At 15.3% G+C, this 12,694-nt stretch overlaps 4 protein-coding genes across 4 annotated transcripts; 2 read left to right on the top strand and 2 right to left on the bottom strand.

Moving 5' to 3' along the window:
* Positions 1 to 425: 425 nt before the first annotated feature.
* Positions 426 to 836, bottom strand: PRELSG_1029700 (DnaJ protein, putative; the record flags this gene model as incomplete). The annotated part of the gene is made up of 1 exon (XM_028677235.1): positions 426 to 836. The coding sequence occupies one exon, from the start codon at positions 834 to 836 to the stop codon at positions 426 to 428; it is 411 nt and encodes a 136-aa protein (XP_028533644.1).
* Positions 837 to 3,627: 2,791 nt separating this feature from the next.
* Positions 3,628 to 5,063, top strand: PRELSG_1029800 (conserved Plasmodium protein, unknown function; the record flags this gene model as incomplete). Its single annotated transcript, XM_028677236.1, has 2 exons — positions 3,628 to 4,087; positions 4,519 to 5,063. 2 exons carry the CDS (start codon positions 3,628 to 3,630, stop codon positions 5,061 to 5,063), a joined length of 1,005 nt encoding a protein of 334 aa, XP_028533645.1.
* Positions 5,064 to 5,653: 590 nt separating this feature from the next.
* On the top strand, positions 5,654 to 8,847 carry PRELSG_1029900 (conserved Plasmodium protein, unknown function; the record flags this gene model as incomplete). Its single annotated transcript, XM_028677237.1, has 8 exons — positions 5,654 to 6,080; positions 6,282 to 6,353; positions 6,446 to 6,688; positions 6,757 to 8,114; positions 8,199 to 8,273; positions 8,394 to 8,495; positions 8,578 to 8,694; positions 8,815 to 8,847. The coding sequence occupies 8 exons, from the start codon at positions 5,654 to 5,656 to the stop codon at positions 8,845 to 8,847; spliced, it is 2,427 nt and encodes an 808-aa protein (XP_028533646.1).
* Positions 8,848 to 9,592: 745 nt separating this feature from the next.
* On the bottom strand, positions 9,593 to 11,068 carry PRELSG_1030000 (conserved Plasmodium protein, unknown function; the record flags this gene model as incomplete). Its single annotated transcript, XM_028677238.1, has 1 exon — positions 9,593 to 11,068. The coding sequence occupies one exon, from the start codon at positions 11,066 to 11,068 to the stop codon at positions 9,593 to 9,595; it is 1,476 nt and encodes a 491-aa protein (XP_028533647.1).
* Between the last annotated feature and the right edge of the window lie 1,626 nt (positions 11,069 to 12,694).

Genomic DNA, 12,694 nt, shown 5'->3' on the forward strand with positions numbered 1-12,694 from the left:
TATTTATTAATTTTTTATATTATAAAAAAAAACTTTTTTTATTTTTATTACATTAAAAAAACCAAAGACTATAATTAGGATAAAAAAAAAAAAAAAAAATTAAAAATGTATATCTTTTAATATGGATAAAAAGTTTATATATTAAATTATTCAAAAAGGAAATAAAACAATGTAAAAATAGTTATCTAATTTATTATATAAAGTATATTTAGTAAAATTTATATTATTAAAAAATAAAAAAATAAATAAGGGTTTCTGCATATTTCTAAGGATTAGTCTTGTAATTCATATAAATACAAAAAAAATTTCAGTTTTAAAAATTAAGATTTTTTCAAATATTTTTAGGATAAAGATTTTTTATTTTATATTATTAAATTTGTACTTTCAATTTTTTTATATATTAAAATAAAATATCTTATAAAAGATTAAGGTGTTATATAAACAGATGATGAGCAACTCTGACATACCTGAATAACGTAATATTCGTAATATAAATTTTCACTAAAAAGAAAAAAATCACCACATCGGCAAAAATATATATAAGTTTCTTCTTCTTTAATATATTTTAAATCGCTTTTTTTGATATTCAGAGCATTTTCATATTTCTCAGACTTGTTACTGCATTCAATCTCTTTTAAAATTTGTTCATAAGCCCAAACTAACGTTACAAAATCTATATCTTTTTCTTTTTTTTCCTTATTTTCTTTAAATAAATGATACTTTGATTTGTCTGGATGATATAATATAGCTAATTTTTTAAATTGCTTTTTTAGAGTTTCTACATCACAGTTTTTCTCAACTTTCAAAATTGAATGAGGATCTTTATTCATTTCCATTTCTTTTATATTTCATTTTTTCATCAATTTAAATATTAAAAAAAACTTATAATTTATTCAATTTTATTATTATTTTTTTTTTATTAATTATAGAATTCCATTTTTTACGTTCACTTTATGTTTTAAAGATTTTATTTGTTCATTTTTTAATTTTTGATTCTCTTTTTTAATATCGTTCTTTATATAAAACATTTATATATTTTAGATTAATTATATTTTTTTTTTTTTTTTTTTTCTTTTTTGTTATTTTAATTTTTATTTATATTTACTTATTTTTTTTTTCTCTTATCTTTTTATTATTTTTACATTTATTATTTACTTTTTTTTTTATTTATTTTTTTTAGATTATTTTTATTTTACTTTAAATTTTAATTTTTTATTTTTATTTTTTTATAATTTTAAATTTAAATTAATTCATAAATTTTTATGATATCTCAATATATATTCTCAATAAATTTCAATATCATTTAATTTGTTTTTTTTATATTTATTATTATCCTTAATATTTGTTTTATTATATAAATTTCAATTAATTTTTAGTTCACAAAGTTTTATTTTGTATTTTTTAGAAGCAAATATACATAACACCTTTAATTAAAAAATTTAATTTCTTTAAGGAATATTTTTAATTAAAAAGTGACAAAACAAAAATTTAAGATTTATACGATAATGCTTTCTTAGAAGATTAAAGCTGTTACAAAAAATATACACATATATAAATATATATTTATTTGTGAATAAAATTAAATAACAATGAATTTGCTATATCGCTAAGATATAATCATAAATATTTTGTATTTTTGATAAGTTTTTTCCACATTTCTATTAATTAAAAAGACATTTTTTTTTCAAATATTTTTTATTACATACTAAAAATAAAAAATGTCATTTTTGTTGTATATAGTACAATAAAGAATAATTATGAAATATTTATAAATAGGGTTAATATTTAGCTTTTTTTGTAATTTTTATTGAAATTAATCTTAATATTTTTAAATATATAAAAGGTTTTCATTTCTTAGTTATTATTTAAGTTTTTTATTTATTTTAAAATATGTTCTTTTTTTCATTAGCAACAGGATTAAATTTTTTACATTTAAATATTTTTTAAGCACTTTTTTTTAATATCTTTATATATATATAATAAAGTATTAAATCAAATAATTCATGTTATAAAAAATTGTATATTATAAAGTATATGTTTAATGTATTAAAAAAATATATTATAAAAAATATATGCAGTAATTATCTATTTATAAATTTCTATTTTTACCTATTCATCAGCTATGAGTTATCTCTTAGTTGTAAGTTATTACATGAATCCTATAATTTAAACTTTATAAATTATTACAAACATATTGGACTTTAAGATTTATTAATTATATATATATATATATATATATATATAGTTTTTTTTTTATTTTTTTATTTTTCATAAATATTCATAGCACTATTTATTTGTCCACTTTTTCTATATTTTTTCATTATTTAATATTAAAAATCATACCTTCAATTTTTTCGAATTTTGAAAAATGCTTTAATGATTATGGAGATTTACTAAATAGAATTGTAGGAATGGATGATATGAAATAGAATTAAGAAATAATAAAATAAAATATTTCTTCATAAGTATATAAAATAACAATTTTATATCAAAAAAAAAAAAAAAAAAATTGTCATAAACTCTGAAAGATTAAGCATAACTGAGTTAATAAAAAGTTTACAAGACTTTTAGGAAAATATAAAGCTAAATATACAAAATATTAACTAATATAAATTTGACTAAAAACTTTTATATTTTAATTTATTCTCTTAAAAATTATTTTCTTTTTTCATGTATTCACTGCTAAAAAAGTAAAATAATCATATTTAGTTGTATTTGTTTTTTTGTTTTTTTTTTCAAAACTTCAGAATTTTACAATTTCAATTACATAAAAAATTTTCTATAAACATTTTGTTTAGAATTATTATTTTTATTTATATTTTAAAAAAATTACTTTAAATAATTTATATAAAAATGTTGTTTTTTTATTTCCATTTAAAGGTTTATAAGAATCTTGATTAGTTTTAATTATGATCATATGAAATGTATGCTTCATCAATAAAAAGTAAAAGTATAATTTAAAAATAAAATACAAAAAAAATTGAAAAAAAAATAAAGAAAAATAATATGATATATAATAAATTATCATTTATATATTACATTTTGTGTTCATTTTTTTTTTTTTTTTTTAATGTGCAATAACATCCCAAGAAATATTGTCAATAAAATATTGTTTTAAATAAATGAAATAAAAATTACTACATTAATATGAGAAAATAATTTATTTTATTATACTTTGAAGAATTTATATGATTCATTTTAAATAAAAATTATTTTAAATCTAAAATTATAAAAAAAATATATTTTTTAATTAGTTTTTTTCTATTAAAACTGGTATGAGTAAAATGCTTTTTGAAAAAATTAAGCACTAGCTAAAGTTATATGTAAATATTAAATTTTTCAGTTGTTGGAAATAATGTAATATATTTAATACTAAGCTAGGACTTAATTAAAAAAAAAGTAAAATAAGGTGAAAAATTAAAAAAAAAAAAAAAATTATAATAAACCCAATGAATGCTTTAAATACGTAAATAAGAAAGATTTTCCTTTTAAAAGAATTTGTTAATTTGTATCTTATTCTTTTTTTTGCTATTTTGTTTCCTCTTTTTCTTTATTTATATTTTTATTTCTCATTCTTTTTAACTTTTTAATAAAAAGCAATTTGATTATTTTTGTTAGTATAGAAATATGTTATATCTATGTCCCAAACAATTGGGAGGTGGTGTTGGAAGAAGGTTATGTATGCCTATTTACAGTGGGAGTAGTGATAGCGTTTTTAAATATAAAAATTTTGTTTTAAAAAAAATAAAACATAAATATGAAAACGTTTTATTATTTGGTGATATAAATAAATTAAGAATTACAGCAGAAGAACTTATAAAAAATATGATAGGTAATGAGGATTTTGACAATGATTATAATAATTACAAATTTAGAAAATATATATATAACAAATCTGAAAAAATTAAAAAAGTTAAAAATGATGATACAGAAAACGACAATGGTTCAAAAACTAAAAATTCTATAACAAAAAAATTATCTTTCTGGCAAATTTACAGTATAAGAGTTAAAAAAAATATTCATTTATTAAATTTTTCTGATTTTGCTTTAATTCTTCAATCTTTTCATTTATATAATAAAGACACTGGTAATATATATATATATATATATTTTTAAATAATTATATTAAAATATTCTATATCTTATATTTTTTTTTATAAATTTTTTTTTTAAAATTGATTTATATAATTGTCTAAATATATCTAATGATATCTATATATTTATATTAATATAGTTAATTATTTTTTGTACTTTCATTAAATATATTTTTTTTCTTTTTGTGTTCTCTAACTATATAATTTTATCTATTATTTATTTGTTTATTTTATTTTATTTTTTTATTATAATGTTATGATTTATATTAGTTTATTTTATTATTCATTAAATATATAGCATTCCGTAATTTTATTTTTATAAATTCATATAACTAATTTAAAATTTTTAAAGTATATTTATTTTCTTTTTATAATTTCATTTTTATATTTAATTTAATTTAATTTTTTTTTTTTTTCTTTTAAGGAATTTATGTATCAAGTATAAGATATATTGAGGATAATATTTCTACAATGAATGGTATTTCATTTGTGATAATTTTGAATATTTTAAGTAAGAGATTAAAAAAAAATAGCTACAATGAATTTTTTAAAAAAATGATGAATTATTTGCCTAACATATTATATGAATTAAATTTAAAAGATATGAATAATATTTTAAACTGTTTTTATAATTTAGAATTAAATGATAAAAAAGTTTGTGAAATTTTTTATCTCAAAATATTATCAAATGTAAATAGCATAGATGCCTTTACATTATCATCCTTATGCTATATTTTTTATAAATATAATTTTGAAAAATTTTTTTTTTTTGAATGCTTAAAAAGAAAGGGATTAGATTTATTAAATGATTTTAATGCTGATCAGTTTTATAAATTTATTTTTTCATTATACAAAAAAAACATTTGTTTAAAAGAAATTATTGAGAAAAAAAAAAATATTTCAGCATTTTTACCTAGTTACAATGATGAAGAAAAATTATTTATTTGTGAAATCTTTAATATTAAATGAAGTATAATTTTTTTATTTGTATTTCTTATTTATTTATTTTTATTTTTATTTTACTATTACTTTTTTTTTTTTTTGTCATTTTTAAGAGGTAGCAAGTTATATATTTTGAATTTTCATTATTTTTCATTAATATTGCTTTTTTTTTTTTTTTACAAGATTTTGAAAATTTATTAAAATTCTGTTTATAGCTTTATAATTAAATACGAATAAAGTAAAAAATAATTGTTATAAAAATTTTACGTAACTTGTCTAATTACATCTTATAGAATTTTAAAAAAAAGTAATAATAAAAAAAAAAAAAAAATTCAAATAATATTATCTTTAAATATCGTATTAAAAGGAAAAATAAAAATATAAATAATTTAGAGGAATTCATATATATATATATATATATACATATTAAAATAAAAAAAATATTTGATCATCTTTATTTTGTTGTTTATTTATACTTTTAATTATTATCTTCTTTTTTTTTTTTTTACTACCTATGATTTAAATTATGATAAAATAACTTCTTATTAACTTTTTATATAAAATATATTTTTCTTATTATTCTCTAAAATTTACAATATATATAAATTAATAAAAAGATGAGTCACAGAATAAATGTTTTTGTCTATATTTGTAAGATGAAAAAGGAAATAAAAATTAAGAAAGATATAATAAAGAAAATTGTACCAACAAAAAATAAATCTAGTAAAAATATTATTGTCAAATATATTTTATGTGATAGAAAAAGAAAGAATTATATAATAAAAAAAAAATGGAAAATAAATTATATTTTAAATAAAACAAGGAAAAAAAAGAAAAAAAAAAGAAAAAATTATATAGGAGAAAATAATTCTACTAAAATATTTTCTATTGAAGAAGATGAAATTAAAAAAGAATATAATTTAACCAAAAATCTTTTAGATATAAAAAAAAATAGAGAAAATAATTCCGAATCTTATAATCATTTACTAAAAAAGATAACTAAAAATATAAAAAGTTATACAAATACAACAGTAATAAATACTGGTAATAACATAAAAAAAAAAAAAAATTATTCAATATATTAAAATTATTTACTAAAATATATTTATATTTTCTTTATTTTGTTTTCGAATAAATGTTTGTATTTATAATTTCTTATTATAATGGTCACTTTTATTTTATTCTAAAATGCCTTAACTTTTCAATTTCATATGTAATAACATATATATATGAATTTTTATTAAGGCGTAGACACTTACAAGAATGAAAAAAATGTTTTTCTTTATGGAAATTTATTCATGAAATATTTAAAAAAATGTAATAAAATAAATATATACATGTGCAATGTTATAAAATAGAATAAAAACTAATATTAATTAAAAAAAAAAAAAAAAAATTAATATTTCTAGATGGAAAGAAAAAAAGGAGAATTGAAAAAAAACTGAAAAATTTTCAAAGAAGTGAAATAAAACACAAAGAAAGTATTTCAGAAAAAAGAAAAAAGAAAAAAGAGGAATTTTACAACAGTTATGAGGGTTCTTTTGATAATAAAGAAAATTCTTACGAAGACAAAAACATTTATGAAGACTGCTTAAAAAAAAAAGGATTAATATATGATATATATGATTATATTATAAAAATGAATTATGAAAGTAATATTAAATTTCTTCATTTTTTATGAATTATAACTTATTTCTTTATTTATATTTTTTTTTAATAGATATTAAAATATCACTTTCTTCTTGGGTATACAAGAACAATAAAATAATCGATATACTAAAAAAAAAGTATCAAAAAAAAAGAAAAATTAAAAAGAAAAAGGAATCTTTTTGCCACAAATGCTTCATTAGGAAATTTTTTGATAATTCTAATTTGAAATATCCAAAATGTTGCAATGACTTACCTTTTAAAAAGACAATAAAAAATGATAAAAATTTAAAAAGTATCTTAAAATATATCATAAGAAAGTATATTAGAATAATAAATAATGTAAGAGAGAAATCGAATTTGTGTTTAATTTTTAAATATAAAATTATAATAAATAATCAGAATATTTTTGTATATTTTATTAACTTTCCTCTTTGCAACATAGAAAGGAATAAAATTTTTTATAATAGCAATAACGAGAAGTCTTTGTTGTTTTTATTTAATAAAAAAATTGTAAATTCATTGAAAAATATTAGTGATTATTCTAATTTTTTATTTCCTTTTAATAGCTCAAAAAAGTGTCAAAAGGCACTTAATTTAAAAAAAAAAATTATATATTTTATAAGAAATAAAAAGTATTCATTTAAAAATTATAAGTGTATGAAAAAAGAAATGATTATGAATAATTACTTGAATGATATACAAAAAGATAAATTTGCAAGTGATAACGATATTAATATAAAAAAAAAAAATAATATAAAATATGATTTTACGAAATATAATAAAAAAGATATGATATTTCATGTTTTAGTTTTTGAATTATTAATTAGACTTATATTTGAAAATTCTAAAACGTATTTTACTATTTTTATTAGTGGAATAACTAATGGTTATGACTTTTATAAGAATATATACTACCTAAATTTAAGTAAAATAATAAACGTAAATGTCAAACTCAAGAATAGAATAACAAAAAAAAATAAAAAAGTTAAAAGCAAATTTGTATGTGATGATGAAAATTTACTGAATAATTTATTAAAAGAAAATAATAAATTCAAAAATGAAATAGATGAAAGAGATAAGATAATAATACAGTTAGAAAATGAAATAAATGAAAAAAATATATTAGTATCACAATTAGAAAATGAAATTACAAAAAATAAAGAAGAAAATGTAGACAAAGTAAAAATTATAGAAAATTTAAAAAACAAAATTTCAAAAAAAGAAGCGTCAAAAAAAGAATATATAGATGAATCTTCACAAAAAAATAATAATTATTTAAAGAAATTATATAACGAAAACAATTTATTAAAAGAAAAAATAAAAAAATTAAGCAGTTTAATTAAAAAAGATGAAACTTATTCAAAAGTATCTGATAAATTACTTGGAAAAAATATGAATTCTGAAACTATGTTATTGAAAAACTTTGATGTAAAAAAAAAAAAAAAAAAAAATTAATAATATAAATTAATTAAAACAAAATATAATTTATGATGTCATTTATTTCTCTATTAGAATAAAAAAGAAGATGAAAATGATAAATTAAGTTTCTTTTTTAAGGCTTTTGTAGACACTGAACAAAAGTTATATGTAAGAAAAATTTTAAGTGACATTTAAATATATAATAATAAAATATAAATATTATTTATATTTTTGTTTTCAATTTTATTTTCATTTTCATTTTCATTTTCATTTTTTTTTTTTCATTAGATAGCTGATGCAGTAATAAAAACTCAGAAAGAGATTATTACAAAAATTAAGAAGGATAAAAATTATTATTTTGAAGAAATTAAAAAGAAAAAAATTGTTTTTGTAATAATAATATTTTATTGAATTAAAAACACTTTTATACTTGCATATATATTTTGATATATATATGTATATATTTTTCTAGAAAAAAGAACTAGAAAATTCATTGGATTTTATATATTCAGTTTGTGAAGATATAAAAACAAAAAAAGAAAAAATATGTTTAAAAAATAGAATAAATAAATTACAAGATTGTATAAATGTAAAATATTAAAACATAAAATAGGATAAATTAAAAATTAATATATTACAAATCTAAAAATATTTAATATTTTTTTTATTCTAAAAATTTTTTTTTTTAAAATTTTATGTAATATTATAGACATTTTTAAATGAATTCGAAAAAGATTATTAAAGTTTAAGAGATTTAAAAAATAAATGTATAAAAGATAGAACTTTTAGAAAGATAATTTTTTTAAAATAATGTGACGAAAACAGAGTAAAATAAAAATTATATTTTCTTCACTACTAGGTATATTTTATATTAAAATATATTATTATGTTATATTTATGAAAGAACCATTATAATAATTTTATAATTAAATTCAAATTAAAAATGTTTTAATTTGTTCAGTAGCATATATCCATGAAATATATTAAAATAATAAAGCATATAGCTATAAAAAATATATATTTTTAACAATTTTTACAACTATGTATTTATCTTAATAATAATAAAGCGTATTTTTTATTTAAAGTGAATAGTTAATTAGAAATATTAAATATAAAAAAAAGTTATAATAAACGAAAAAAGAATAGAGTTTAAATATAATTAATTTATAACCAAACAATTCTATCATTTAAAAAAAATAAAATAAAATAAAATTCGTAAAATGTTCAAATACAATTTTTTTTTTTGATTTCATACAACAAAAAAAAAAAAGGTGGATATAAGAAATTTATAAAGAAAATTAAAAATTAGAAATATTTTTCTAAATTATTTTATTAAAAATATAATTAAAATTATAAGTATTTCATTAATAAATTAATGCTTGTATATATAAAAGTATTCAAGACAAAATAAATAAAATAAATAAAGTGTATATTACATAGTGTTAAGGGAAAAAAGAAAAAGAAAAAAAGAGGGATGTTGTTATTTTTTATTGAATTCTCTTATTTATACAAAATTTATAAAATAAAATTAAAATATTAATTATAAATAAAAATATAAGGAAGAAAATAATGGGATATAAAAATAATGTATTATCTCTTTTTAATTTAATTTTTAGAATTTTTTTGTCATAGTAAGTTTCTAAAAATAAATATATATTTGATGAAAAATTGATAGTGTTATTTAATACTTTATCAATAAATCTGTATATTTTATTTTTATCAGATACTTTTACAAAAGCAAATAATTTATTATTTAATTCAGAATAAAAAGTTGCCTTTTTGTGAATAGTATCGCAAATGTATTCGTTTACAGTCTCTGCGTTCTTATTATATTTTAAAAAACATACATTACCATCTATGAGATTATACAAATAATTAGGAATTCTTATAGGTATATCATAAAAAATATTAAAAAAATAAAATTTCCTTAGTACTTTTTTAATTTTAGGATTATTTTTTTCAACATTACTATTTACCTTATTATGATGTAATGTTTTATTTTGTAGTATATCCTTTGCATTTATTTTATTTATTTCTTCATTTTTATGCATCTTTTTTTTTTCAAATATTTTTTGATAATTATCTTTCATTTTATCTAAAAAATTTTTTAATATTTTCTTTTTTTTATCCATTATATCATAACTATATTGATTATATATAATTTTTGAATTATGTTTCTTTTTAAAAAAATTTTGAAAAATATTATTTTTTTTTTTGTATGTGAAATTGTTAAAATACTCATTTTTTCTACATTCAATGATTAAGACGTTGTTGTGCGTGTTTTCATTTAGATAAAAAATGAAATTATCAAAAACTAAATTACCATTTGCGTACATCTGGCTATTATGACATTTCCCTTTAACTTTGATCTTTTTAACATTTTCTTCAACGTATGAATTGTAAAAATAGATATTATATCTGAATTCTTCGTTTAATAGCAAATGTGTATTTGAAGAAAAATCAATTAAATTAATATTATTTAAATAGAAATAAGAAGTTTTTTTATTGTTTTTTATTTTAAATTTATATTTCTTAGATTTCTCATAAAAAATTGTTATTGTTTTTTCTTCATTTTCTTTTAATGGAACACTTTGAGGTAAATCATAAAAGCTTACTTTCTTTTTATCTATATAAATAAAATATTTTTTTAGATAAAGTTCTTCTCTTTTAATATTTTCACTATTATGTAAATATTCCAAAGTATTTTCATTAAAAAATATGTCATTTTCTAATGAATTTTTTATATATATATGGTACTTCCATATATTTAATAAAGGGCTAATGATTATCTCAGATGTATATTCATTTAACTTTAATTCATAGAAATAATTTTCTTTATCGAATAGAAAATTAACATTATTTATTAGTATATCACTAATGAAAATTTCATAATAGTTATTACACAATTTTGTTTTTAAATGAAGAATAAAAAACTGAAATAATAAGATAAAAATATATTTCATTGTATATTAAAAGAAAAATTAGTATAAATAAAAAATGTGAATAATTAAAGAACAATATTAAAGAAAAAAATAGCAAGATGTTTGATTATTAATAATATTTATCTTAATACAATTTTAAAATACATTATATATATATATATATACATAATTTTAATTTATTAGATAATGTTTATAAAGTTAAGAAAATTTTTTAAATGCTTTTCATATTTATATTAAAGTTCCTTTTTGTATTTGCCATTTTATGTATTGTATTTTATTTTTCCTATATTTAATTATTTTATTTATATAAAAATATTTTTATTTTTATTTTATTTGGATAATTGCACAAATAAAAAATATAATAAATTCCTATTTTCTTTTTTTATTTACGTTTTCTATAAAACGGATTTTATAAGCATTAAATTTTAATTTTAATTCTGTCTTTAGTTACTTAAGTTGCACCATTATACATTTTTTTTTTTTTTATCATAATATTTTTAGTAAAAAAATGATTTCAAAACTAATGAATAAAAAATATATTTTTTTTATTTTTATAAAAAAAAAAGAAAATATTCAATAAAAATATGTAGAAAATTTATCTCTTATTAATAATTAAGAAAAATATATAAAAAATTATATCTGTCTAAAAATATATATATGTTTTATTTAACTAATCATAGCACTTAAAAGCAAATGAATACATCTAATTGAAATTTTAATTAAATTTATGTAAAAACACAGAGGGATAATATACAAGTAATTTTTACGAGTTATAATAAAGTGTAAAGATATATTTTTTTTTTTAAATACGGTTTATATAAAAAAAAAAAAATATTCTATTTTCTTATATAAAATATGATAATCATAATACTTGCTCCTATAGGGGAAAAAAGAAAAGGAATAAAGGAAAATGATTAGTATTTATTTATTATTTATATTAAATATTGAAATATAAATTTGAAATAGAAAAATAAAGTTTTGAACAGTTAAACTATTGTAAATGAAAAAAAAAAAAAATCTATAATTGAGTTTATTTTAATTACTGTATATGTAAATAGTTAAGATATACTTTTTATATATCAGTAAATATAAAAAATATATTCGTATTTCTTTTTTAAAGTTAAAGTATACTGACGTGGTTTTGTTTGTAAAAAAAAAAAAAAAAAAATTATGTGAATATTTTAGTACGTCAGCTTATGCACTTCTCTAAAAATTGAGATATCTACGAATAAATTATCATATACAAAAATATATATATATAGTAAATCCTTTTGTTTCTTTTCAATTATTATTTTTTATTATAAAATGATTTTTTAAAAAAATATATGAAATAGAAATATTATCCATAGGATCCATTTTTACAAATAGGGAAAAAAAAAAAATATTCTATTTTTCTTTATATTTCTATTTATATTTATTTTTGAATTAAGAATTTTTGCATAAGGATACATTTAAATAAAATATAATTTAAGCAAATATATGAGATATACTCATGAATTATATTATCCTTGTATCTTTTTTTTTTGTATTATTGCATGCGCCCCTATTAATAGTATTTAGCATGTAAAATAATTTAAAAAAAAAAATTTTTTATTAAAAAAAGTGTATAAGACATTTTTAACTAAATTTTTCTCTTTCTTTTTTTGA

The sequence above is a fragment of the Plasmodium relictum genome (genome assembly GCF_900005765.1).
Source record: "Plasmodium relictum strain SGS1 genome assembly, chromosome: 10".
NCBI lineage: Eukaryota > Apicomplexa > Aconoidasida > Haemosporida > Plasmodiidae > Plasmodium > Plasmodium relictum.